General features: G+C 45.5%; 1 protein-coding gene across 1 annotated transcript in view; it reads right to left on the minus strand.

The window, feature by feature from the left end:
• The window catches only part of MCF2L2 (MCF.2 cell line derived transforming sequence-like 2), a 307,244-nt gene that overhangs the window by 55,750 nt on the left and 225,546 nt on the right, over positions 1 to 25,948 (minus strand). The window contains 7 exon segments of the mRNA XM_019503361.1: positions 3,336 to 3,557; positions 6,428 to 6,553; positions 10,599 to 10,691; positions 11,259 to 11,351; positions 17,652 to 17,721; positions 19,025 to 19,140; positions 21,301 to 21,367. Coding sequence (XP_019358906.1) covers positions 3,336 to 3,557; positions 6,428 to 6,553; positions 10,599 to 10,691; positions 11,259 to 11,351; positions 17,652 to 17,721; positions 19,025 to 19,140; positions 21,301 to 21,367 — 787 coding nt within the window.

Genomic DNA, 25,948 nt, shown 5'->3' on the forward strand with positions numbered 1-25,948 from the left:
CTTGGAGGATCGTCTCCTTAAGGAGTGACCACTCTCCTTGGACACCTGGCTCCCCTCCCCTCCGGGACCTCAGTGCTTCCCCGACTATTCTTCTTAGCTCATTGAAGTCCGCCCTCCTGAAATCTAGGGCTGCTGCCTTGCTGCAGGCCTTTGCCGCCTTGCGCTGGATGGTGAATCCCAGCAGGCGATGATCACTGTCGCCCAGGTGGTCGAGCACCCGCAGCCCCCTCACCAGGTCGTCACCCGTGGCCAGCACCAGGTCCAACAAGGTGTCTCCCCTAGTGGGGCTGTGCAACTCCTGGGTTAGATGGAGGTCCTGCATTTGGGCTAGGAACCTTTGTGAGTGGTCAGACCTGGCTGACTGCTCTTCCCAGCAGATGTCTGGAAAGTTCAGGTCACCCATGACGACCACGTCCTTTGACCTAACTACCTTTTGGACTCGAGATGCCCCTTGCATGACTCAAGGCATCCCTCCATAACTTTTGTGAACTGAAGAGCACTCCACCTCAAAAACTAATCTGTTTGTTACAGTGCTTACCTCCTTGCAGAGGAGCCAGGCAGTGGGGGGCGGGCACCAGGCAGGAAAAGGCTCTTCTTCTCCCTGTTGTATCTCTTCTCCTCTCCCCTTCCCATTTCTTATTTTTTGTTCAACTCATTTGGGTGGTGTGACAGGATTCAATCCGCAGGGGCAGCTGCAATGCCACCTTGTGGCCTGAGTCTCCTGCTTGGCTCAGTCTCTAACGTAGCCCTCCCTCAATTGCTCAACCACCCCACCTTGTTTTTACTAAAGGGTGAATAAGGGAGGCTGTCCATGGGCCTTAGAGAGCCTCAGTTCATTTAAGTCACCACCAGGTCTCTACCAGACCCCCATAGTTTTGATTTGACCCTTAAGCTTAATGGACCCTCTCAACCATGCAAGGCACCTGTAGCTTTAAGGCAGGGGTGGGCAAAATATGGCCTATGGGCCACATCCAACTCTCCAGGCCATTCTATCCAGCCTGTGGGGCCCCCAAAAAACTTAGAAAATTAATATTTATCTGCTCCTGGCTGCCTATCAAAGATGACAGTAACCAGGGGCAGTAGGACTCAGGGGGGACGATCAGCAGAAGGCAGAAGCCCAGCCCTGTCCCAATCCCCAGCCATTTCCCTGCCCTCCTGCTTAGGCACTGCTCCAGCACCACATGGCTCCCAGCTGCATTGCTGGATGGGGAAGCACAGGGCCACACAAATACGCCGGGGTGTGTGTCTGTGTGGCGAGTCCCACAAACATGCATCCACCCCCCGCTTGCCCTGCCATACATGCAGACCCCCACATCCCCTCATATACCCTAGCCACTCTTCTTTCCCCACAAACCCCATAACCACCCACACCCCACATATCCACATACATCCACAAGCTCCATCACCTCACCCCCACACCTATCCACTCCCCACAGGCACACCCACCCCCTCATACCCCCACAGCCCCCCAGAAACCTATACCCCCCACAATATACAAGAGTGAGCCTTCATTTTAAGATATTATATACAATCACCTCTATGTGCACTACACAAACACATGTAAACCAGAACAAAAATATTTTTTGAAATCAAATTAATGAATGTTTTAGATGTTTGATTTTTAGAATATAATTTTTTTTTCTGGTTCTGAGATGGCAAAACCCCTTGGTGAAAGGAGTACTCCCGCAGGCAAGGGGAGGGACTTCTAGTGGTCAAGGTCAGGTGTTAGGGGGCAGGATTTCCAGTCACAAGACGGTGACCAGAGGGTGGGGAACCTGTCAAGTGGTGCGGCTACGCATGCAGCCCTCGACAGCTTGCCAAAATTCGGTAAGCTGCCCTTCACTCAAAATAATTGCTCACCCCTGCTTTAAGGACTACTTGAATGTCTGGTATCAGACCTAGCTTCTAGGTTCCAGCCTCCCTAACTGTGGGTCTTTGACTGTACCAGTCTCTGGTGGTGGTCCCTCTTGGACCTTTGGCCCCACGTGGGCCCTGGCCCCACTCCTGAGCCAGTCAAGGTCTCCAGGCTCCCAGGGTCTGGTCCTTCCTTCTGGTCCCACCCTCAGGCCAACTGAGACCTCCATGCTCTCTGGCCTGACTTGCCCCCCTAGCATCAGTCTCCAGCTGTGGCCCCTTCCAGATCTTTGGCCCCTCCTGGGGCCTAGCCCTACCCCTGGGCCAGTTGGATTTGCCAGGCTCTCTGACTTTGGCAGTCTCTGCCTATAGCCCCTCCTCTGGGGTTGCAGACCTCCTGGTCCCACATTCAGACCCTCTCTGGGATACTGGTTCTCTGAGCAAGCCTTGACCCTGCTCCAGCGGGGCTCAAGACTAAACCACCAGTGCAACTTAATTTAAAAAAAACGGTTTCTGGCAGACCCCCCACACCCTCTCTGGATTTAACATAAAATAAAAGTCACTTGCCTGCATAAACAGCCTGTCTCTGCCCCACGAAACTTCCCCTGTTCCCAGACTTGCAGAGCTGCTTATCCAGTTCTCCTGTCAGATTAGGTGCACTGCTGCCAGGAGCTCCTATCTTCATGGCTCTCAGGGCTCAGGCTCTGGGCTTTTATGGCTGAAGCTCGGCCTCCTTCAGGTCAGGTGAGACCTTAATCTGCCTCCCCTCTACACCTGCAAGCTGCCTCTCAGGCAGCTTCTTCTCCTAAAGGGACAGGAGCACCCTAGTGCCCTGTCACAATTGTTTTTGTCTTAAAATTAGATTTTCAAGCTTTTTGCAGCAGGAATCATGTCCTGTTACAATGCCTAAATCCTGACTGGAGAACAATGGGGTTTCAGACCCAATATGTTCCTTAGGCTTTACCATAAGATTATTTATCCTGTGTATTAATAGCAGCACCAGCAGCAGCAGCAGCAATATAATATCTTCTGAGATAAACTTCAAGCATTTACACTAAGCACATTTGGGATGATCTGTACTTTCTCTGGGCAATGATTTATTATGGTTGCCTTCAAAACCAAGCAGTATGAATAGTGTATGTATAGCAGACTGGAGCCTTATACACTTAAACATGGAATCAGGTGCTACTAGTGACATCTAAAGGAGCACATCAAAGTGCTCAGAGGGAAAATCTGGCCTGAAAGAAAAACTCCTGTTAATAAACAAAGCCTTAATTCATGGGTTGAAGCATCTCTTCCGCCAATTGTAAGATTTGCCCTGTATTCTGCAGTTCATTTGCAGCTACTTTGATAACACAACATGACATCTGTAGCAAAGCTTCTACCGACTGAAGCCAGAGAGTAATAGAGCTATTTTTGACTGCAGAGATTAGGAGTTAGTGGATTATCCCTTTCCTGCCCCTCCATGCCAAGTTTATTACCTTTAATGAATTTTTAAAGCTGTAGGAAGGTGTCTTCTCATGGCCTTCTGTGTTTTCCTCCCGTTTCTTGCAGAAGAGCAGCATCTTGGCATAGAGGAAGAGATGCCTTTGCATTGGCTTGAACCTTGCCAAGTCCTTCACCTTGTTGTGACCCTTCTTGTGGTCAGTCCAGACATTGAAGGAGCCCTGCATCAGCAGCTTACCAAGCTCATTCACATCACCCTATTGGAGAGGAGCAAGAGGAGAGGAGGAAGACATAGTCAGGTTCAAGCCTTGGTCCCAAATGCAGTGTAATTGGGGTGAGGGGTGATGGTTACAGAGACAGAAATACTTCTTGTTCATTTGGGCCAATCCCACAGAAGGCTCCAAATATCAGGACAAAGACCTGGAATTTGTGTCCCGGATGGGGAGCTAGCGTGGGAAAGGGACCAAAGAATTTGCAAAGACCTGAGCTGCTCGGCAGACCAATGGCAGCATTGTGTGCCAAAGGGAGCTTATTCAGGGCAAATGGGAGAATCTTTGAGAGTCACCCATTGCTTGCAAAGCTTTGGGAGAATCCCACAAGCCATGCAGGAAGTTGAAGGAGAACCTGCTCACCTCTAAAGCCCTGAAGAGGTAAAATTGAAAGAACTCCAACCAAACCAAGGGAAGTTTAGGTTGGATATTAGGAAGAATTTTCTCACTAGGAGGGTAATAAAATACTGGAACAGGTTACTCAGAGATGTGGTGGAAGCTCTATCCTTGGAGGTGTTCAAGACCCAGCTAGACAAAGCTTTGGCTGGGATGATCTAGTTGAGGATGGTCCTGCTTTAAGCAGGGGATGGGACTAGATGTGATCTCCTGAGGTCCCTTCCAACCCTAACTTTCTATGATTCTATGATTCAAACCCAAGTGAAAAAGTCAAGGAAAACCCAGTATTTTGCACTGACTCTAATGAACCCTTCATTACTTCAGTGATATTAAGAGCAGGTTCAACCAGCACCAGTTGCACCAGGGGGTGCTGCAGCCACTGGTGCAGTCCTGTTGTACGTGTTACAGGAAGCTATAAATTCAGCAAAAGCTATACATTCAGTTAACCATTTCACCTGAGTGGTTGCATCAGGTGAGGTCTGGCTCCAAAGTCCCTGCAAAAGGGTTTTGCAAAAACCTAATGCTGAATACAGCTGGGCCTAGCGTTTTGTTTACACAACTGCAAAGGAAACAGCTTTTCACAGAAACAGAAACTGTTCTCAGGAAATCCTGGCTTCTCTGACCTTTAGTTAACTATTGTAGAAATTAAAAGAAGACCTGCCACTTCCAAGAAAACAGAGTCAAGTCCATAAAGTGTGAACGTAAAACTCACTGGATCTATGTTAAGTCCCATCCTATCATTTTGTGTCGCATATTATATCCCTCTTTGAATGAAGATTCAAAAGTGTGTATTATATATATTATCCCTGTTAGAATAAGGTTCAGTACTGATATCTACTTCAAAATCATTTCAATCTGCAAAGCAGAGAGATTAAAGAATGCTGGATATGAGGAATTTAATAATTAACAAACTCAGTCAGAGGTAATTGTTCAGCCAATAAAAGCGAATACATTGGACATCCCCAAGCAATGGTAAATTTGAGCACTCCACAAATTACTGATGGGACAAGGTAATTCCTGTTGCATTACTGATGTAAACGTGGCCTTTCAGCTCAAAGATACAGCAGAGTAATTAAAAACAATTCCCATTCTAACTGCTCAACAGTGACCCTGGAGTCTGTCAAGGGACAAAGTAAAATTCACCTTTGTTCAGTAAACCGTGTAGCACATGCAGCAAAAGCAGAAGCTTCACGGCCTTTTGGCCAAGATGATATGCTACACATAAATTCTCTGGGCTTTGAAGGCTTACCTAGAATTAAGACTTAGTGCTGTTCCTCTGTACCCCTGGGTGAGACAAGTAATGGATGTGCTGGCTAGGGTAACAAATGCACAGCACCCACGGACATCGTTATTGTTGCTCTGCCTCCTGCTCACCACAGGTACCTGGACCTTCATGGCTATAGCAGGGTTACAACTAAGATAATCCTCCTCCAAAAGCCTCATGACATGAGCTATAGGAGCCCTTCCATCAGGACCTATGACACACCGCTGAGCAATTCTAATTCCACCCTGCGTTCAGCACTGCTGACACGGAGGTGTAGCTCACATCACAGTATCATCCACTGCTCTTCTCCATCAGATGTGCACTTAACTGGTGAAATTATGAATGACAGAATGGTGGAAATTAGAATGGTTAAAAACATATTTGGCAACCTGGTCCAATGAGTTTAATTTAAACTCATCACACTTCCTTACAGTTCCTTAAATCAGATGAAATAAAGTTTGTCTCTGGGGTCTACACATTTTAAATACTTCTAAATGGTGATCATATCCCCCGTCAATCTTCACTTCACTGAAGGACACCCAATAATGGTCATGGTCTCAACCAGAGTTCTTTCTCATGTTTCAGTCATTTCCACCCTTCTTTAGTGATCTGCTTCTCATTGTGGATTTTGTCCATGATGAGAAGCTATGGGTGAGAAATCGTAGAATTAACTCAACTGATATGAGCAGAGTCAGAGAAAGAATGCGTCTGACCACTTCCTTGAGACTGTCGGTATTCTTGTTAATGTACTTGAGGCAAATAGGCCTCCAGCTACAGTGAGTTTCCATTGCCTTGTTTATATGTAAACCAGCTTTTCCCCAGTGATGACTAGCGGTCCAGTATGTTTCTCATCTGCACAGAATCATCTACAGCCTTCAATGACTTCCTTATCCTGGACCAGCCAAGCCTACCTTATTCCATTTCCAAGTGTCAGGGTCAAGCTCCATGGTTCAGAGGAATACATCAGGTTGGGCTCCCTCTCTCTACACATTTTGTTTGAGTGAAGTTTTGACATTTAGGTTTGGTTACCGCAATATCCCACCGCATGGTTTTCTGTCAGGGCAGTTATTTGGCAAGGCTATCATTTAAGCAATTAGTAAGCCAGGTTTCTGCAATATGCAACGGTAGCAGGTGCAACCAACTAGAGTTGGTCAGAACATCACTGGTCTGGGAGTAGGGTGCTGATAAATGATGTTACCTCATATCCTGTGATCGCTATCTGATGCATAGAGTCATTGACAGACTTGATGATATCAAGCATTGTGGCCAGAGCTTCTTCCAGTTCAGCGGTGCCTTCTGAATTCTTGCTACATTTCAGCATTTCCTAATTTGAAACAACAAACATGCCTGTATGAAAAGAAGTCCCAAAAGTGCACCCTGAAAAATATCCTATAAATACACTTATCATAGGATAAGACCATCCTCCTCCAGCTACGTGTTGCACACACGAAGTACAACCATAGAAGTAGATTCTCTTTACCATCAAAAACAGACCTTTTGGGGACATTTTTAGGTTTGACCATTTCATTTAAAATCAGTATGTACATCTTATTTTATTCCCTGAATAACGCAAGCCACAGAATTTGGCTGAATGAGTTTTGCAGGGAAGATACAAAGGCATCTCTCAGATCACTTATTCTCTACCTCTGTCTCCAAGTGATCAATCTACAGGTGGAAATTTGAAATCTTTTTTTAGAAGACAGACATTTTGATAAAGGAGGCTTATTTTTAGTAAAAAAAAAATGCATTACATATACTTTAAAAATGGGTAGGAACTCTTCTGGAGGGAATGAAACCACTCCCTTAATTCCATTCTCTGTATGGGGAACAAAGGGAAAAGTCCAAGACCTGCTAGAAAGCAGATGGAAAAGGTCCAGAAAACAGACAAAGGGAAGACAATTAAAATCCCGAAGTTTGGAGTCTCTCCAGATACGAACCTGACTGGGATTCCACATGTGCAGGACCAACAACTGCTTAGAGTCCCCTACAGCAGTACACAAGGACATCTTGTCTCACTGCTGCCTTTTATCCCCCACTCACTGGTCACCACTGAAGAGCTTGAAGGAAGATTTTGGATCTGATTCTCCTCTCACTTGCTCATTCGGGTAGAAAGCAGGAGGAGAATCAGGACTTTTGGCATTTCGCTGGAGCCTGCCTCTCACCCACCCCTTGCCGCTGCCCTACGTTGTGGCCTGATTCGGATCTCACTCCAAACAGTTTTATGAGAGTTCAATCCTGTTGCATTTAATCCAGTTACTCTCAATTTACACACATCTGCATTTAGAATCATTTGTCTTTGCTCTGGGTATCTAGAAAAGTTTAACAGACTGAGCATGAAATCAGACACGGACGGTTCAGCTCTGATGAGTCTTGTTCTCCCCAAAGGTGCTGAAACAGCTCAACTCTGCTGAGGTGTGGGGGACCACGCAGGACCAGGTTGCTAACGCACATTGGCACTACTGAAAGCAAGACAATAAGCAGGTGTTGTTGAGTTTGTTGGCTCCTGCTTTTGCTGCTCCGAAGATTCATTTATTAACCAGTTGGGTTGAAGTACTGTTTGTTTGTTGTCAAGTACCAACATATAAAGCACACAGAAACAGCTTATTTTCAATTAGCTTTATAGGCCCTGACAGGTTCCCTGTTAATAGCTATTAACTGGGTACTTCCTCATGCATGTAGCATTGCTATGACCACAGTGTTTGGCTGACTATAAATGGGCTGCATTTCGAAAACACAAAAAGACAATGCTACGGGGGAACAGGCATGGCAATGGCATCGGCACTAAACATTAGCACCTCTAACAGGTTCAGTTCTGCCTCTGAACTTGCCAACAAGAGGCCTAAGAACAGTACAGTCTGTGCACCGTATTTTCTAAAATAATCAGGAATCAGGATGCTAGCTGAACTCATGCTCTCCCTGTTAATTACTGTTTGCTACATGAAACAGATGTCCTAAGAGTTCACCTGGTTTTCTAACAAACTCCAAACGTGGGCGAGGTTTAGAAAGCCTCCAGCATCACAGTTTCAGCCAATGTTAACTGAGCTATGGGTGAGTAATTGTTTTGTCTACTTTTGCACCTAACCAAGCAAAACTTGGCAAAGATGAGCCCATCCTGCAAAGTTGTGGGTTGAAATCTTCCTACATTTCAGCACTCTGCTTTCAGATGCGGCTCCGCCCTAGGTTCGGCTGCATTTTATTTGGAATTGAGAATCGTGGGATTGGAAGGGGCCTTGGGGGCTGTCCGGCCTTGCCCCCTGCATGAATGCAAGAATGCAGCTCCTAAATCATCCCTGACCAACGCTTATCCAGTCTCCTCTTCAAAGCCTCCAGTGAAGATATGCCACAGCCTCCCTGCACAGTCTGTTAGGCTGCTTAACTGTTCTAACAGCCAGAAAGCCTTGCCTGAGATGTAATCTAATCTGCCCTTAAGGTTATTTAAAGCCACTGCTTTGTGTCCTGCCCTCTGGGGCAAGGGAGAAAAGTTGTTGTTCTCACTCTTCTTTACGGCAGCCTTTCAAATATTTGAAGGCAGCTGCTATGTCCCCTTCTAGCTGCCTTATCTCTAAGCTAAACACACCTAGGCTCTCTAGATTCACTCCCCTTTCCCCCTTCTACTTCAGGGGATTCAGTGAGCTGCCTCTGTGGTGCTCTCCAAATTCCTGATGTGTTAAATGCCTTGATAACATACTGGTAGGTGTGTACAGAACTGGTCTGACCTGTTTAGAGGTCCAGGGCTCTACTTGTTCTGCCTGAGAACTTCACTTTGATCTAATCTCACTTTGTTTACTGATATATTTTAAATTACAATTAGAGCAGAGTTTATTAGTGCTCTTGCAGAGACCTTGAAAGTTAATTTTAATCTCTCTCCCCCCTTCAAGTGATATCACTTTCAGCAACTTGGAATAACAAAACCAAATAGATCTCTAGAGCAAAGAGATGTAATGCCAGTGGAGTTTGTGAAATTGCACCAGTGTTAAAGCTGGCGCATTTAGTGTATTGCAGGCCTCTTCAGTCTAGGGGGTTCTGTAGGGTTCATCAGTACGATATTGAAGTGCTACATAAATAAAAGAGGAGCCGGACCTTCAAATGATGAAAACTTGTACAACTTCTTTGATTTCAGTTGGTCAACGCCAATTTATACCAACTGAGATTGGGGCCCTAGATTTATGTACTGCATTTCATAGTGCACTTTAGAACACAATGGGCACCTCTGCTCTGACGCGTGCTAATTAGCTGCTGGAGCATGTGAATTAGCAAGCATTGGAGCAGACTCAATTAATCAAGTCTGCTGCAAGTCTGCTGGAGCATGCTAATTATCGTGCTCCAGCAGCCTCCACTTCATGTGTATTCAGTGTCCCCGTGCTTCAAAATAGTGGCAGGAGCGCTTTAACTAAAGCTGATAGAACAAGCTTGAGTTAAAGCCTCTCCGCCACCATTTTGAAACTCAGGATGCTGAATACATGTGATACCGATGGCACTTTAATTACAGTGCCTCTCAGACCCGCTCTAATTAAAGCACCTCTCCCTCCACCCTGGAGCATGTGTATAGACACTCAATAGCATTATCAACAGTCAAAGTGCCTCAAAGCAATAAAAAAGTAATCCTTCCTAAACCCTGTAAGTTGAGTGAGTAAATATAATTATCCCTTTGTTCAAGTTGAGAAGATGGACACAGAAATGAAGACCACCATTTTGCTGCTTCAGTTTCTTGTTGCTCATTTTGGACCTGAATGTTGATGGTATGGATCACTCCCAATCCCAACTGATGTCTAACAGGAGCTTGAAATATTCAGGATTTCTCAAAATGAGATCCAATCTGCTCCAGATTGGGCCTTTCAAAATGGACCTGCCCAAAGTAAGAGGATTCCTTTGGAAAATATTGTTTTGAGTAATTTATTCACAACTGGAGAAAAAACATCAGGGGTCAAAGGCTTGGAAGGCTGAAATTCCTTCATTCGTTGAGTTCTGCCATGGATTCCAGTGAAGCCAGGAGCAGGGTAGGAAATTATGGCACAAAGTCCTATGCTCAGGCCATTAGACCATGCCTTGCTCTAATTAAATCATTTGCAATATCTAATCAAAATGGGTACATTACAATCTATCATGGAAAACCGTAACAGTGACTTTTTTCTTTTTAGTGCAATTGTAGTACTGAATCCAAAAACTGCATTTAACCAGAGTTCTTATTTGGATAGGCTTGCTTCTCTACCATGTTGATTTAATGTAGTGAGGTATCTGCTGATAGAGAGAACTAATTTCTTTCAGGCGCAGCCCCCTAAACAGGATAATGCCAAACTACGGAAACAGAAGGCAAGATTCTCCAGCAGTGCATTACCTTTCTATGCAGAATGTCTGTCAGATTTAATTACCTTTAAAAGCAGCTGGTACTTTGTGATTCTTTGAACTGGCTTTAAGAGATACGCATCTAATGAGAGTTTATGATCCAATTTACGCTGGCATTCCTGTAAGATGAAAAAACAAACAGAGATAAAAACCACTGTGATTCTCAGAAACATAGCAAGGGCACAGAGACTTGAACTAAGGTTCAGACAATTGGAGGTTGAAGCACTGATTGATTCATCAAGACAACTTCCTGTTTGGCGTACACCAGATTTCACCATCCAATTCAGAAGCGGCATTTCCAGGCTGTGGAGAGTATATAAACACCTTTGAATCAGCGTTAAAGTCTATGGACAGGCAAGACTCTGGTTCAAATCTTGCGACTTCTTTTGGCGAAATTTCAACAACTTGATCTTAGAAAACAGACCAGCCCCTGGCCATTTTAATTACAAATTTGAATGAGTGCTGACAAGCAAAGAAATCCATCTACTCTTCCATCTGTCTGCCAACGGTGTTGTGTAAGACAGTGGACCGAGTAGCTGAGTGCTTCCTTTAATTAAAAGATGAATACATTAAGATAAATATATTCCTCTGTCTTTTAAAAATGACATAAATGCAGAAAGAGAGAACAGCTACAGAAGGAAAACAGGAGCTAATGGATTTGCACCGCCAGTCCATAACAACAGTACCTGAAAGAAGAGGTTGTCTGCACATTGCCTCCAGAGAGCTTCAGACCTTGGCTTATTCTGACAGTATTTTTCATATATTTGGAGATCCTCCTTCTATAGAGAAAAGAAAAATTTAAGCAACAGGGGAAGAAAAAATGTACCCAGCGCCCACCTTTAGTTGTGTCTTCTTTCCTTCTTCCATCTCATCCATGCTCCCTTAAAGTATGGTACCTAAAACTGGATGCAGTGCTCCAGATGAGGCCTCGCCAATGCAGAACAGTGTGGAAGAATAACTTCCTATGACTTGCATACAACACTCCTGTCAATGCATCCCCATAAGCAGTCGTGTAAATAGGCATGGGGAGAGGAAGGGAAGTGGAGCACTAGCCCCTGGTGTTGACTATGAAACAATGCCAGACTCTCCACTCCCCCGCCCCCCAGGCGCTTTTACCATGGAAGAGGTAGCCCTGCACTGCTGGCAAGAGGAGTTGGGTAGTACAGCCCTGCACCTGACAGTACACCTCAGGGGCAGAGAGGGAGGGGGGGTGATTATAATAATGCTCCCCTTCCTCCACGGAGTTTTTCTCACAGTAGGAGCAGCTCTGCACCCAGTGTCATATCTGGGGTCGGGGGGTCAGCTCCCAGGTTGTACACACCACAAGGCTGCCGCCTCCAGACTCGCTTGTTCTCTGCTGCTGCTGCCTGGACTCTGCACAGGGAAGGCAGCTGCTATTGCTACTGCTACCACTTTTGTACCACAGCACCAATAAAATGGCAGCAGTAGCACTAGCAGCTACCTACCCTGTGCAGAAAGCCTGGGCAGGTAAGACTTCCCTCCCCTGGCCCCTGCTACAGTGGTCTGCATATGCCCCCCCTGCCCCCGAGTACTATAAGCTCGCTATACCTCTGCCTGTAAGCTATTACCTTTTCGGTTCATTGTAGCAGAGGGTAGAAACCACAGAATGGAGAGGGACTAGGAAAGGGTAATGGAGCATTAAAACGTGCTCCTTACCTACAAAAAGCTAAGTGGACTGTGGGGGAGGGGGAAGGAAACTAAGGTGATGCTTAATTAAGAAAGCAGCTTCAGAGGCACATAAAAAAGTAGGGGTGCACTGATATATCTGTTGGCTATCAAATCGGCACTGATCAAAGGAGAAACGACGTTATCAGCTATTGGCTTTTTTTGGTTGTTGTAGCTGATAATTATGGCTGTGTGCCTGAAGCACCCTGGCGACCATAGTCTGGTCCCCGTGCTCTGCCACCGGTCCATGCCCATGGCAGACTATAGGTCCCAGAGAGCAACGGGAGGCAGAGGGGGCACTGGGGAGCGGTCACAGGGTACAGCTCTAAGCAACAAAGGGACTGTTACCTGCTCCGGCTGCTGCTGCTGCTGTCATGCCAATGCCATGCATGCAGCAGGTACCTGAGCACCAGGTCTGCCACAGAGACATTGGGCTGTGCACAGGCAGGGTAAGGCACTGCAACAGGGACATTCTGCACCTTTGCAAAAGTGGCTTCTTCCCAGCAGCCAAGGGAGCTCAGCTGTGGTGGGCCCACTGGCGCTGAGGCAGCGGCATGCTCCAGGGCTCCAAACACACCTGGCACCACTGTCTGTGCAAGGGTTCACCCTGCCCACCTGGGACAGCAACACAGGCTGCACAGGGAGCGGGTAGGAGCCATGGGTGAGGGGGGTGACGTACGTGGGAATAAAGCAGTCACTGTTTTCCTAATTGAGGGCCAGAACGGGCAGGAGGCGTGTGTGCATGTGATAAATGCAAAACAAACAAAAAAGATGTATTTATGTCAGTAGTTTAAAATTCCTTGCATTATTATTAAATATCGGTTATTGGAGCAGCATCAGCTGATACGGTTGGCTAATCATCGGCTATCGGTATTGCACAAGAAAATCTGTATCAGCGTACCCATAAAGGTTGTGTTTAAACTGGTGAAAAATGACGGGACAACAACAATTAACTGACAGGTCATTTCTCCTCATGTAGCACCTTCCTGGGCAAAGCTAGAGCTCTGAATGTGCCAAGATGCGGCAGGCTCAGAGAAGGGTCCTGCGTCTTGAAAATAGGGGAATAGGGCTTCCTTGGGGAAAGAATTAGAGATGGGCCTTGCTCCTTATTCAGATCAAGACCTTCAGCACCAACACAGTTCTGGAGGGTGCAGATCCAAGGCTTCCCGCTACCTGCAAATGCATTTCTACCACGCTGTCTGCCCCTGCATCCAGAGTGCTTTGCAATTCTATGGTGTGTTCCACTCAGGGACCTCAAAAAGCCTCACAAATATTTGTGCTGTTTCCAGAACACATATGCCCAACTCCATTAAATAGATTGGAAGCTGATGAGTTTATATATTTGAGGGTAGAAATTTGGCCTTTAGCGTATAGCTGAAAGGTTCAAGAATTGCCACAAAGCTTTCACAAAGAGCTTAATTTCTTAAGTGCTCTGTCTCTCCACTGGCCAAGTGCTGCAGTCACCAATTCCTCTTAAATTTTCTTTTCTTTCCAGTCCTGGCAATATTAACACTAAAAGTGCTCAATCACACCAGGATCTGAGCAGGGTCCTGCAAAATGCTGACTACCTTCCACCTCTGCTCAAACTTCCTGGGGTCAGGCTCTCTTGATCGTTGCACATGAACCAGTCAATAACACAGCTGGCTTTATATATGCATCCTAGCCTAGCACAGTGGCAATCCAGTCTTTTACCCTTGCCTGGGGCCTAAGTTTGCATGGTGGTAGGCAGCTCCGCACAGTGATTGCAGAGCATCCTCAACAGGCTTTGGGAAGAAACAGCTGTAGTGCATCATCCCAGAGTGTGTTGTCCCACTTGCAGCGGGTGCTGCCTTGTGGGATCAATCTGCCAAGCGCTCAGTGCTCTGGCCCTAATCCAGACAAGCACTTCAGCTCCTGCTTCACTTTAAGCACACAAGTGGTCCAATTTCACTTGGAAACCTGTGCTTTGCTAAACTGGTGCACCGGACAGACTACCACATGCTGATTAGGCTTTACCTGTTCTGCCGGAGAACTTCACTTTGATCCAATCTATTATGGGATGCCTGTCCAGACTCTCTCCAAGTGGACAGTACAGATGCTGTGGATGCGCCCACACCTTTGCAATGACACAAAAGCCAGTCTGCGGACACAAACCCAGCCATCTTGCTTGTAACCTGAATTAGAAGGTGATGGTGTTTTTCACCAGTTACAAAAACAGGGCTCAAAGTCCAGGTGCGGTCAGACAGGGCCAAAGAGGCCGTTCTAACAAGCACTGCAGTTTACAACTATTCTCACTGGTCTTGATCGATCCCAGCATCACCTTGCCTGAAGAAGCATTCATCTCAGTGAGATCATGCCACCACCAATGCAGGAGAAAGGCAGCAGTGAATCAGCACGTTTTGGCTGCGTTCAATCAAAACAACCATCGGTAAACACTTCATAGCCCAATGTTTTATTTGGGCTTTATTTGTCCACACAATGTCCTGCTAGCCCCATTGTGCCACTTCAGTAACAAAAGAGCGAGACTCGCATCCATTCATGGACAAAGCGGAGGGATCCTATTATTTTAATGCAGCTAATGAACTGCAGACGTGCTTGAAAAGTTTGCTTGCTACATGAAAGAGCTGCACATAATCTGGTCTTTAATCCTGCCCCTCCTTTATGCGGTCAATGCAAGTTTTCCCACTGACTGCTGGGGATTGGGAACTGGTCCCATGAATTGTCTGAGAAATGGTTAAGAACTGAGACAATGTTCATTTCCACCCAGAGTTGGCCTTTTCAACAGCAGGCCTTTCAACTTTTCCCCTGTGCCAAAGCAAACACAGTCATAACACTGGGGCTGAGTCAGAAGCCCTTGCTCAGTGGGAAGAAGTGAAAGGCTGCCAGCTCGCAGGGAACACAAACACACAACCGGGCTTTTGTTCGGGTCTCCCAGGCGCTGTCCATCAGAAACGGCACTTCGTCAGAGCTCACGCGGCTCCGTCTAAAAACAGCATGTTGGGGAAAGTCCTTGAATCAAAGACAGTATTGTGCTGGTGAGCAGGTCTCAAGGGAGCAAGGCTTTGCTTTCTTAGCTCCTGGCTTGAATTATGGAGTGAAGCAAACGTCTGATTTAGCCTCTCATTCAAAGGGTGGTTTAACTGTTTTATTTGACTGGTTCACAGAAGCTGCCAGGCAGAGGAGACAAAAGGCCTGATTTCTATTCACGTCCCCACCCAGAGAAACTCCATGCGTGTCATGGATCTGGACTGGTGTAAGAAGAGGGAAAATCAAGGTCTATTTTAAACAGAGAAAGGCCTGCTCTACACAGTGTAAAGGCAGGGTCTGAGTACACATAGGTCCACTTTAAATTGGTGGAAAAGGTGGGTGCTCAGGGCTTTTGATAATCAAAATAGGTATGTTTCAACCATCTTAGTATTGATGTAGTCCATCATAAAGCAATTCCTTCATGCACCAGGAAAATGCCGCTGCTTCTAGGGTGCAATGCAATGGACAGACCGATGTCAGAGAGCTGGAGACAGACAATGGAGCAAACCTTGTCTCTTATGAAAGACACCAAAGGATCTTTAATGACTATATAAAGAAGATGCCCTCCTGGCTTTTAAGGCCCCTACCAAAGGACCCATATACTGTAAATGGTATAGAACTCATTTGGATCCAGTTACACAAAAACTTAACTCATGCGAATAGTTCCTTTGACTTTAATGGAAATACTTGCACAAACCAGGACTGCAGGCTCTAGTAAAGGATTGAGCCATTTGGCCCATTAAGAAGGAGAACTACTTTGGACAAGAAAAATTTTCATTTGTTTCCAATGCCTTTTTCTTTTCCGTCCCCCCACTATTTTTAATAAACTAGGAAGTTTTATGTCTAGCGTGTTTTAATCTACTTAACTATTTTTTATTCTTCTTTAGAGGAGAAGCCAGACTTTTCCCATCACACCCATTGTTTCTGATTACTGTGAAAGGCCAGGCATGTTAGTCTTAACTATGCAATAAAAGGCAGTTAATGGTCTGTTAAAGCAAACATAATGGTCTGTTCGCTTCAAAAATATAAATGTTTTACCACATGCCAACAGGCCAGACAGACCTCCAGTAATCAAGAAAGCAGAAAACAACCAAAAAAGTGGCAAGTGAGAACGACAGATCAGATCACATCAGCCTCTGGGCTTAGGAGCTGCAAGTCATTTTTATCTGTTTCCCATTTCTGAATGCAAACCCCTGCACTTTGTGAGCTGGGTAGAACAAGAACATAATCAGTGGTAATCCAGTAGACCAGCCCTTTTAGCACAAGTTTTTGACATACCGCTTGGAACAATAATAAGGATGCAGGGCTTGTGGGTACTGCAAAGTCTGGGGAGACTGGATATTACAAGTGCTTTGCAGAGAGAAGTCATTTTCTTAATGCATTCTGCACCTTAGCATATACCTCAGAGGCAGATGTGGCTACAAGGGATACATTCTGCACTTCCCAGTACAATGAAACAGCCCGGCCTTTTAGTTTTGGACCTTTCAGTAATGGGGCTGACTCCACAGGGTCAAGAAATGCAGGAAACCCTCTCTGATTCACTGGTGGGAAGATCTCCCACAGATTACTGCATGCTCTGAGCAAATAAAAGGTGGGTGCTGCCCTCATCTAGCTTTTAAAAGAGCAGGCTGAGGAGATGGGGTGCTTCCACTATGCGTGATGGGGAGCTGGACTCATGACAGGGTCCTCTGCATGGTGCAGAACTCAGTTCCCTGGAGATAGGTAAGGTGGGGCAGAGGTGGCCAACCTGCAGCACAAGTGCCACATGCGGCATGGGTGTCCTGCATGTGTGGCAAGCAACGGATCAGGAAGGCTGTACAGCAGCAGATCAGGCAGGAAGCAGACGGCAGAGCAGCAGGTCAGGCGAGGAGCACAGGGCTGGCATCAGAAAAGCAAAGCAGGAGACCAGGCAGAGAGCACAGAGCAGGAAGAAGTGCAGCAAAAATCAGGCAGGGGAAAGGCAACTGAGTGGCACCAGAGGAGGGTGTAGGGCTGATCTGTTGCATAGATTGCCCCCTTCCCCCAGGGCAGAGCACAGGTAAGGCCAGAGGATCTGCAATGATATGGTCCTCCTCACCTGTGGCCAGATTATGCATGAGGTGAGGACTAGTTGATGTGAACGTAAGCCACTGCTAAGATAAAAGGATCCCTTCCTTTCACTGAAGCCAGTCAAAAGACTAGTATCTAGATCACACCATTATTAATAGCATCTGCTTTTTTCAAACCGGGGCTCAATTTGGCGGCCTGTTCCCACATGAGTATTCCTCATTCACACACGCCATCCCATGGACATGAATGGGATGCCTCCTATGAGGATGGGCATGAATAATTATGCGAGTGCTGTAGGAGAAGGTTCTTTATTTTGTACACGTGCAGCATGTACTTACTCTTTTTAAAAAGCATCGACCAAGCAGCTCAGGGTTTTCAACACAATTTTCCAGCTCCTTGAGGAAAATTCTGAGAAGAAAGGAAAGCAATTCATAAAAGACTGAGACATTTACATTATGTGTTGGTCACCATCTAAATCCAGAATTAGGTGCTAGGTTTGCTTTCACGTGGGATTAATGAGAAAGATCCTGGCCCTGATCCTGAATCCTAGAGAAAGGCATTACTGGAGAGCTGGGCTGGCGCTTCAAGTCCAGTGCCCAAATCAGCCAGGTATCGCACTGTGCTTTAATCTATCTATAACAGGACCGATCTGGGACCCATGGTTCCTGGGTTTCAGTCTCCACTTGGCAGCCCAGACTTCTGTTTCTAATTTGGGTCCTCTGAGGTAGAAGGGCAGATTAGCAAGTGGGCAAAGGGATAAAGAGCGCACGCTACTGAAGTCAACAGGTCAATTAATCATCTAACCCAGTTGCTCTATATGTGTGTGTTTGGGCCCTGACTCCAAGTCTATTAAAGAGTCCTTCCATTGACGTCAAAGGTCTTTGCATCAGGCCTTTAACTGGGAAAGACACCAGGCTGAAAGGAGAAAGTAGGGTAGGGTGGCCATCATAGAGGGCAGGCTGGTTGTCTTCTTTTCTCTATTGATATGAAACCGGATGCCTTTATATCATCAAGGCATTGGGTTTTGTATCAATAGAGAACAGAGTAGCAGAAAACCGGACTGTCCTCTATGATGGCCACCCTAAAGTAGGGTAAGGTGGCACCTACCCCCTCTACTCATGCTTATGGCAAGGACGAGCACCCCTCACCTAGTGCAACCTCAGAAGGGGAGGAACCGGTATTTTAACAAGATGGATAAAGCTGGACAACAAGGTTTTTTACCTGAGCAGTAGCTCTACTTTGGAAAAAGAGGAAAGACTTTGTTTTGTTCAACCCTCTCATACATCTTTTGCCTGATTCACTTATTTAAAGAATTGCAGTGACTGGGAATAGGATGACATAAGAGGAAAAACTAAGCTGAATATCAGGGGGGAAAAAACTTCCTGCCAGCAGTAAAAAATGGGATTCTTGTCTGAGAAAGGACTGCAAGATTTGGTCCCATTATATCTCCCAGTGTTCTCAGGGAAGCAATAAAAGCCCAGTCATAAGGGACAAGACAATTGCTGCTACAACGATGTGAACCTACAGGGGCAGGGAGATGAATTAGGATCCACTGACAGATTCTATTAGAGACGCAAGACCAGGCAAGGGGAGGGCTACTCTTCCTGCCTGCTCACTTGAAGTAGTGATAAAGCATTCAGTGTAAAGAGTATAAGAACTACTGTAGTATGTTATTAGAGCATGGACGGACTATGAGGTAGTAAACACATGCCTGTTGTGAAATTCACAGATTTCAGGAAGGTTCCCAAAAAGAACTTCTTTTTTGTTCTGAAGAGCAGATGGGATCAGATGCATCAAGTCAGGATTGTCCATCTCTGAAGCATAGCCCTGTGGAGATTGAAAAAAGAAAAAAGGCTATTTTTACCAGGGAAGATAAACACTGTGCTGCATCCACTAAGATAAGATCTTCAGTATGATGAGACTATAGCCAGCTATTGCTCGTTATCACACAAACCTGCCTGCAAATTACAAATTTGGTCTGTTCTTTATTTTTAAATCAGTAATTCTCAGCACGTTTAGATTCAGGGCATGCTCCCTACCTTTTTTTTTTTTTTTAATTTGGTGGCACCCCAGTTGAGAGCCAGGGTTGTGCTGCTTCATCTTACCTCAGCAGTTCTCAATCGGGTGTTGCTACAGACATTGACCACAGCCACCAGGTGAAAGTGCCCCAAGAACCTTGTGCACAGCCAGACTGGGAAGGCCTATGGTATGAGCAAACATTCCTGCCTCCATTAGGGTTATCTGATAAACCTAAAGCAGGCAGGAGCACCTCTTCTTGTTGCAATCCTTAGATTTCATAGACTTTAGGGCTGGAAGGGACCTTGCAAGATCATCGGATCGGAAGTCAGCGGAGGTCAAATGATCCCAGCAAGATAGGCATCCAAGTGTTTTTTTAAAGTATCCAGAGTAGGTGCTTGCTAACCCTTCTTGGTTCAACCCCACACAGTATCTCCCAGAAAGACAGGCACATGGAGCAGGTGAAGCTGCCCCATGCACTTCTGCTTCTGGGAGTAGTATGGGGGCCCAACACCCCTGAAAGGATCCTGAGCACCCCAGGTGAGAATTGTTGTTTTAAGTAAATAAAAGGCCAAATAGAGCTGGATCGCAGTGTCTTCCCACAGTATCACTTCTCTAGCAATGCCATCGGTGTCTGTTGATTCTAAGTTTTCACGGAGTTTCTGGCTCTTAGGATGGTGAAACTATGGTCCAGTCCCTTAATGGGTGGTGCTGAGTCTGCACACAGAACACTACAATGCTCTGAGAGTCCACATCTGGCTGCTCTGGGGGAATGGGAAGGACCAAGTATTGCAAAACTCCTGGAGTCCTGTGGTCACCATACAGAAGGAGAGGTTAGTTTGTTCACACACTCATGAATGAATCGATAGGTTTGTCAGTCCCTCCTGGTTCAGTCAAATCATGCACCGCATCCAAAAAGCCCTTCCACACAACATACTGGGCACTGCTGGTGGGGACTGCTCACTGGCCATCTTTGCCTCCTGGCTTCATCAAACATAGACATGTGGCAGCATGAACACTCAGGGGGACAGCTCTGCCACAGCGCTCAAGCATGTTAGAGGCAGAGAACAGGTGGCTGCTGGATGGGGGTGCCTCCTAGGATGGCCTCAGTGCTACATTTCCAGATTTAGCCCAAGCAAGCCAGGTGTGTAGGATTTTCTCCAGAGTGACCCTGCCAGGACATGGGGAGAAATTAACTGATCTCAGATACAATCCTCTGAACTGCACACCACCACCTATCCTAATCAACACCCATCTTTATAGACAAGAATGTAAAGGTGTCCCTTGCCACACCTCCTCTGAAGACTGCCAAAGTCAGGCCACTGTGGACCAAAGAAAAGATTGACCTTTAAATGCCTAGCATGACAATGGAGAAGAGCTTTTCTGAGAAGCCAGTAGATCTGACCCTATATGGACCCATGGGCCCAAACACACATGCAGAGAACATACAAAGAGATACCAGCTGTTATTAAATGCCCATGGGCCATATTGGCAGTAGTGGAATGGCTATATAGTTGCTCCGCTGTGCACTTAGACACTGGGCTGGGAGGGTGGAGGATTACTTTTCTGCAGCTGTGCTCAGATTGTCTGCAGAAAAGCCGCTTTCTTAAGTTTTGCACGATGAAGTTGAACGCCATGTCACAGGAATCAGGACAATACTGCTGATCATGTTATGAGAAACCTGACCAGCTTCCCTGTTCTGTAGGCAGAACAGAAATGGAGTACAATGGTCACTCCCTAATCTAACTCCTGAGCTAAAATATGCATGATATCCCTAATTGTCCACTGCTAGGCGAAAAGCCTGATCATAGAAACACCAAGTGTTCTAAGCACGGAGGGGAGCTGATTGAACACAGCACAGAAGCAGTATAAACCACAACTTTCATTCCAGGGATAATGGGCTTCCTGCTCAATTGTTAACTGCCCAAAAGACAAACACTGGAAGTCTGGTAGGAGAAACTTCCATCTTACCTCTATTATACTTTGTAGTTCTTCTACATAAACCCGTTCGGTTTCTATCAGCTCATTTATTATGTGGCTAAAAACAAAAAGAGAGAGACAGACAGACACACAGAGGATTCTGTTATTTAGTAATGATGCAACACAATTGTAAAAAAAACACCCCTTATTCCTTTTCTATTACTGCCTCAAGACTGAGGCTCAACAAATGACCTGTGACACCAGTAAGGATCCTACCTTCATTCTTCAGCACTTGCTTTGGCAGATGAACTTGAGCTGCGAAATATGTCTACCCATAGAGTTACCCCATTAGCCAGCCCTCAGCTTCTAATTTGCTCACCTCTATGGGTAGACTTCTTTGCAACTCAACTTTTATTTCCTGTGCTGCTTAAAACATTTCCAGATTATTTCTGTCACTTCTAAATCTATTAAGGTTCCATACTTAGAGAGGACTCTGTTTTCCAGTGGTACAATACATTTGTTTCACTTTGTGTTATCAACTAAGCAGAACATCTCATTATACATCTTTTCTTTAATATGCAGTAGAAACAGGTAGCAATAAAGTCGGATATAACATTCCTCTAATGAAGTACGGGAAAGTTAGTGAAGTACTGATATGACAGATTTTGGACTCTTGATGTCCAATATTAATTCATTCTTCCTAGGTAGTCTGGAAATGGACATCTTGAAGATGCCATTTATTTTACACATGTGCGAGTGTCTCTGTTTGGATGCGATGTAAGACACAGTCACTTATTGTTTGTTTCACAGATCCACATCCCAGCGTGATAACATATTCACAATGCATGAGCCCTTTGAACAGATGCTTCCTTGGTAGAGCTTCCAGAAGTTCAACAGAAGCTTATGAGCATTGTTAGGAAAAAGAAACAGTTCAAGCATTAGTGGTTTTAAGGCCCTGTGCTCAGGACCATATTATTTTACCATTAAATAATCAGACGAGCAAAACCCAAATCAATGAGGTACATGAGGCCAATAAACCCCAGCCTCCTCTGCTTTAGCTGGGCATGGAAGAGATGCAGACTGCTCCTGAGTCTCTTGCAGGCTTAGCACATATTGCAGAAAGTATCCTCATGCAAACCCTTGTGCATTGAAAACCCCTAACGCCTGTTTGTGGGAATGTAGAACCAGGCACATGTGCTTGGCTGGAAGAAATGTGTATTACAAAATGAAATGAGACCCTGTTCACCAGGTTTGCAGGGTGGAGGAAGCTAGGAGCACACTTTGCTGAGCTCATTTTTGGAGTCCTCCTACACTGTCCTACAATTTCCCTGGGGCCTTTTCATTCAGGTCTTTCTACCCACGTCAGTCCTCTACCAGCAGATAACCCCTGGCATAAACAGCTCAGTGCCATTTAACCCTTCTCTGCATGCAGCCTGCTTGCTTAACTGAGACTAGCTCAGCCATTTAGAAGTTGCCAACCCAGCTTGCTGGTGGCTGGCCAGTGGAGCAGAGTTAGACTCTCATCAGCCCCTGCAGGAATCATTATACAGGAAGAAGCGCCAAAAAGTTACACTCATGAGGATTTCCAAGAGGGAAGGTGATGGGGAGGTGGAAAACAAGCAGATGGCTGTTCAATAAGTATCTCAAGTCTCCTAACAGAAGCAATTTTACTACTACAAAGCTTAGCTCTCCTTCGAGGTACCTTCCTCGTTGTTACCCACCCTGAGCAGCCGTATGACCAGTGCTGTAGCCCTTTACAAGCTACAGCACATTTCTCTTGATAGGAAGCGCCTTCAAAAGGCGCTCTTAGTTTAATCTGCCAATGTTTTATAAATTGCCCATTCAAAAACAAAATCCAGTTTCTGATAGATTCCCCCTTTAAATAGCAAGTCCTGATTGTCTGACGCACAAAATAATCTTTTACAAAAAAAAAAAGTGTTGGTTTTTCTATATAAGGATACCTTTTAAGATGAAAAAATTAACTAGGATGCAAATTCACCAGTCAGCTCCACAAAGGCAAAGATTGTCACACAGAGCATAAATTGCTATGCAGAGGCAAAAGGGAAATTAGCTAAGCCCTGATCATGCAAATCACTCACACGTGTTTATGGTTACAGTTGTGAGTCATCCCCATTCAAAGCCCTTTGCATTACTCATATCTGTAAGGTTAAGTATGGAGCCAGGGCCTTAGTTCTGATCATTCTTTTCACTATAATTCATACAAAATAATCATCATAGGAATAATAGAAAATTACTGTTTGCCCAGTGCAGAAGCCCTGAGTGGAAGCTTAACCTGCAAACGCTCAGCTGGTTTGCTTGAAACTTGCTCAGTATGTCAAGTTTTTCCGTTGCTCTCTATAGGTTTCCAGAATGAATTATCAAACAAACTAGAATTCTATTGGCATCAAATGCAGTCTAGACCAGGAGTTTGCAACATTTTTGGGCACAGTGCCAAAAACACCCACAACCTTGATTTTTTTAAGATGTTGGCATGCCAGGGGTGGATGGCAGGGGAGTCACAAGGGGCCCAATCCTTGGGGTGGCAGTGCAGCCCCAGCCCCTTTCCCACTGTCCACCCCAAGGCACGCATGCCAACCAAAATGCCCTTGTGTGCCGCAGTCTGGCACCCATGCCAGGGGTTGTCTGCCCCTGGTTTAGACCATTGGGTCTGGAACCTTTCGGGCCAATGGACCTTAATGTATCTCAGAGACAACCCTGAATAGAGAGGTGATTAGTCATGTTAATCTGAAGACAGGTACAAGGTAGCACCAGCTGGTCACAAAGGTGCTACCTTGTCCTTACTTCTCACAGACAACTATGAAACTCTGTCAAACTGCTGTTGAAAATGCTATAAACATTTATAGCATTGGGGCCTGATACAAGCCACTGACCAGACTGTTCCTCAGCCCACGGTCATAGACAGTCATAGCCTCACATTATTCAAAAGCTTGGTACGCACCACAGAAATATTAGCAATGCTGGCAGTGCTAGGGTTTGTCTGCACTGACACCGGTGGGTTTTTTGCAAGATAACTAATGTATGAGCGCTGTCTTGCTGTCACTCCTGAGTGAAGACAAGACATCTGAAATGCCCAGGAAGGTAACTAAGGCTTAGCCTACAATGCAGTTCTGCCCACTTAGCTGTGGCAGGCTGGGGGCATAAAAAAATCATGCCCTGAGCTGATACACCTCTGCCAACAAAAGCCCCATCTATCACTGGAGAGAAGTGGGAAGCTCTGTAGGCAGGAAAATCCTTTTTACCGTCTACAACCACATACTCATCTCTACTAGAGGGTTCACCAACACAGCTGTGGTAGCAGCAGCATTGCAGAGGAGCACTGTATGAGTCAGTACTACAACCCCTGCCTAGGGCTGACTTTTCTTAGTTTGCCTTACAGTAAAGTGCTTTTTCTCCACTACGTTTTACAGTGAAATACCCAATGCATCTTAGCTAGCTGTCAGTTGAAACACTACATTTTTTTCCCCAGCAACATATTTGCTGTCCGAATTCTATGCACCATGTTGCTTATCCCAACTCTGAGTATACTTAGATTGTAGTTATGGATCATGCCAATACACCTGCATTAGGTCTCTCAACACTGCAAGCATTGGGAGAACTGAACCACGACTTACATTACTAAACCATTTCTGCAGAATTTCACCCGTGCAGGGAAGGTGACTATTTGTTTGCAGAATATCTATGCAAAAAGAACAAAAAAACCCCACACCATCAGTCTCATTACTCAGGTTGTCCAAAAAACAAATCTGGATTTCCCCCTCCCTTCCCCGCCTCCCCAAATAACTGAGCAACCTAATCAATGCAACAGCTTTGTTACTATCTCAAAGGAGATGAGCACAAGATGTAGCCCAGCAAATCACTTCCAGCTGCACTAAACTTCCAGGGGAAAATTGGTATTTAGATAAGACAACTCATTATTCACACCTGATCAGATACTGGAACTTGTTCCTGTGCTTTTCTACCTCGTTTCTGATTCTGAACAAAAAGTGTCAGCAGGTTTATGACGTAGACTGATCTATTTTGTCTGCCATGTTTTGAGAAAAATGCTACACTATGATACCTGTAACACTGAAGTGTTTACACTGAAGTGCTGATGTTGGGTGCTGTTTGCTTACTATTGCTGGTATTGAGTTTAAAAAAAATACACACAGGAATGGAGGTAAGTAGAGCAAAAAATGGGAACCATGACACAGGAACAGAAAATGGGAACTATGACCCAGTCATGCTACATATGTTGTGGGTTTCCTGGCCCCAAATTCTGCAGCGGGTGAGGAGCAATAGGTCACTTCTGCTCATCTTCTCTGTTGCCTATGTAGTAGCTGCAGGGCACTCCTTTGGTTGCCATGTGCTAAGATTGTAGATCCCACACCTCCATTAAAAACATCCCAACTTAAAACAGCGATACTATAGTTGTTGGGAGTGATCACCGTTGAGGGCTGCAGTACGTCTTTCTAACTGCCCCCCCATCCATATTTCCGTAAGTGCATTCTCTGTTTGACTTGAACCATGCACTCTGTCAGAGGCTGTAGCTTCTGGTATCAAATTTTCCCTTAACACATGCTCAGACAACTACAATGCTGGACAGAAGAGGGCTTTAAGAATAGTGATTTGTTTTGCCTCCTGATTGCGACAAATAGGGAAGTTTAAACTAGGCTCGTTGGGGGAAGGGGTATATGAGGGC

This window comes from Gavialis gangeticus, unplaced genomic scaffold (assembly GCF_001723915.1).
Source record: "Gavialis gangeticus isolate Ggan-Ray unplaced genomic scaffold, GavGan_comp1, whole genome shotgun sequence".
NCBI lineage: Eukaryota > Metazoa > Chordata > Crocodylia > Gavialidae > Gavialis > Gavialis gangeticus.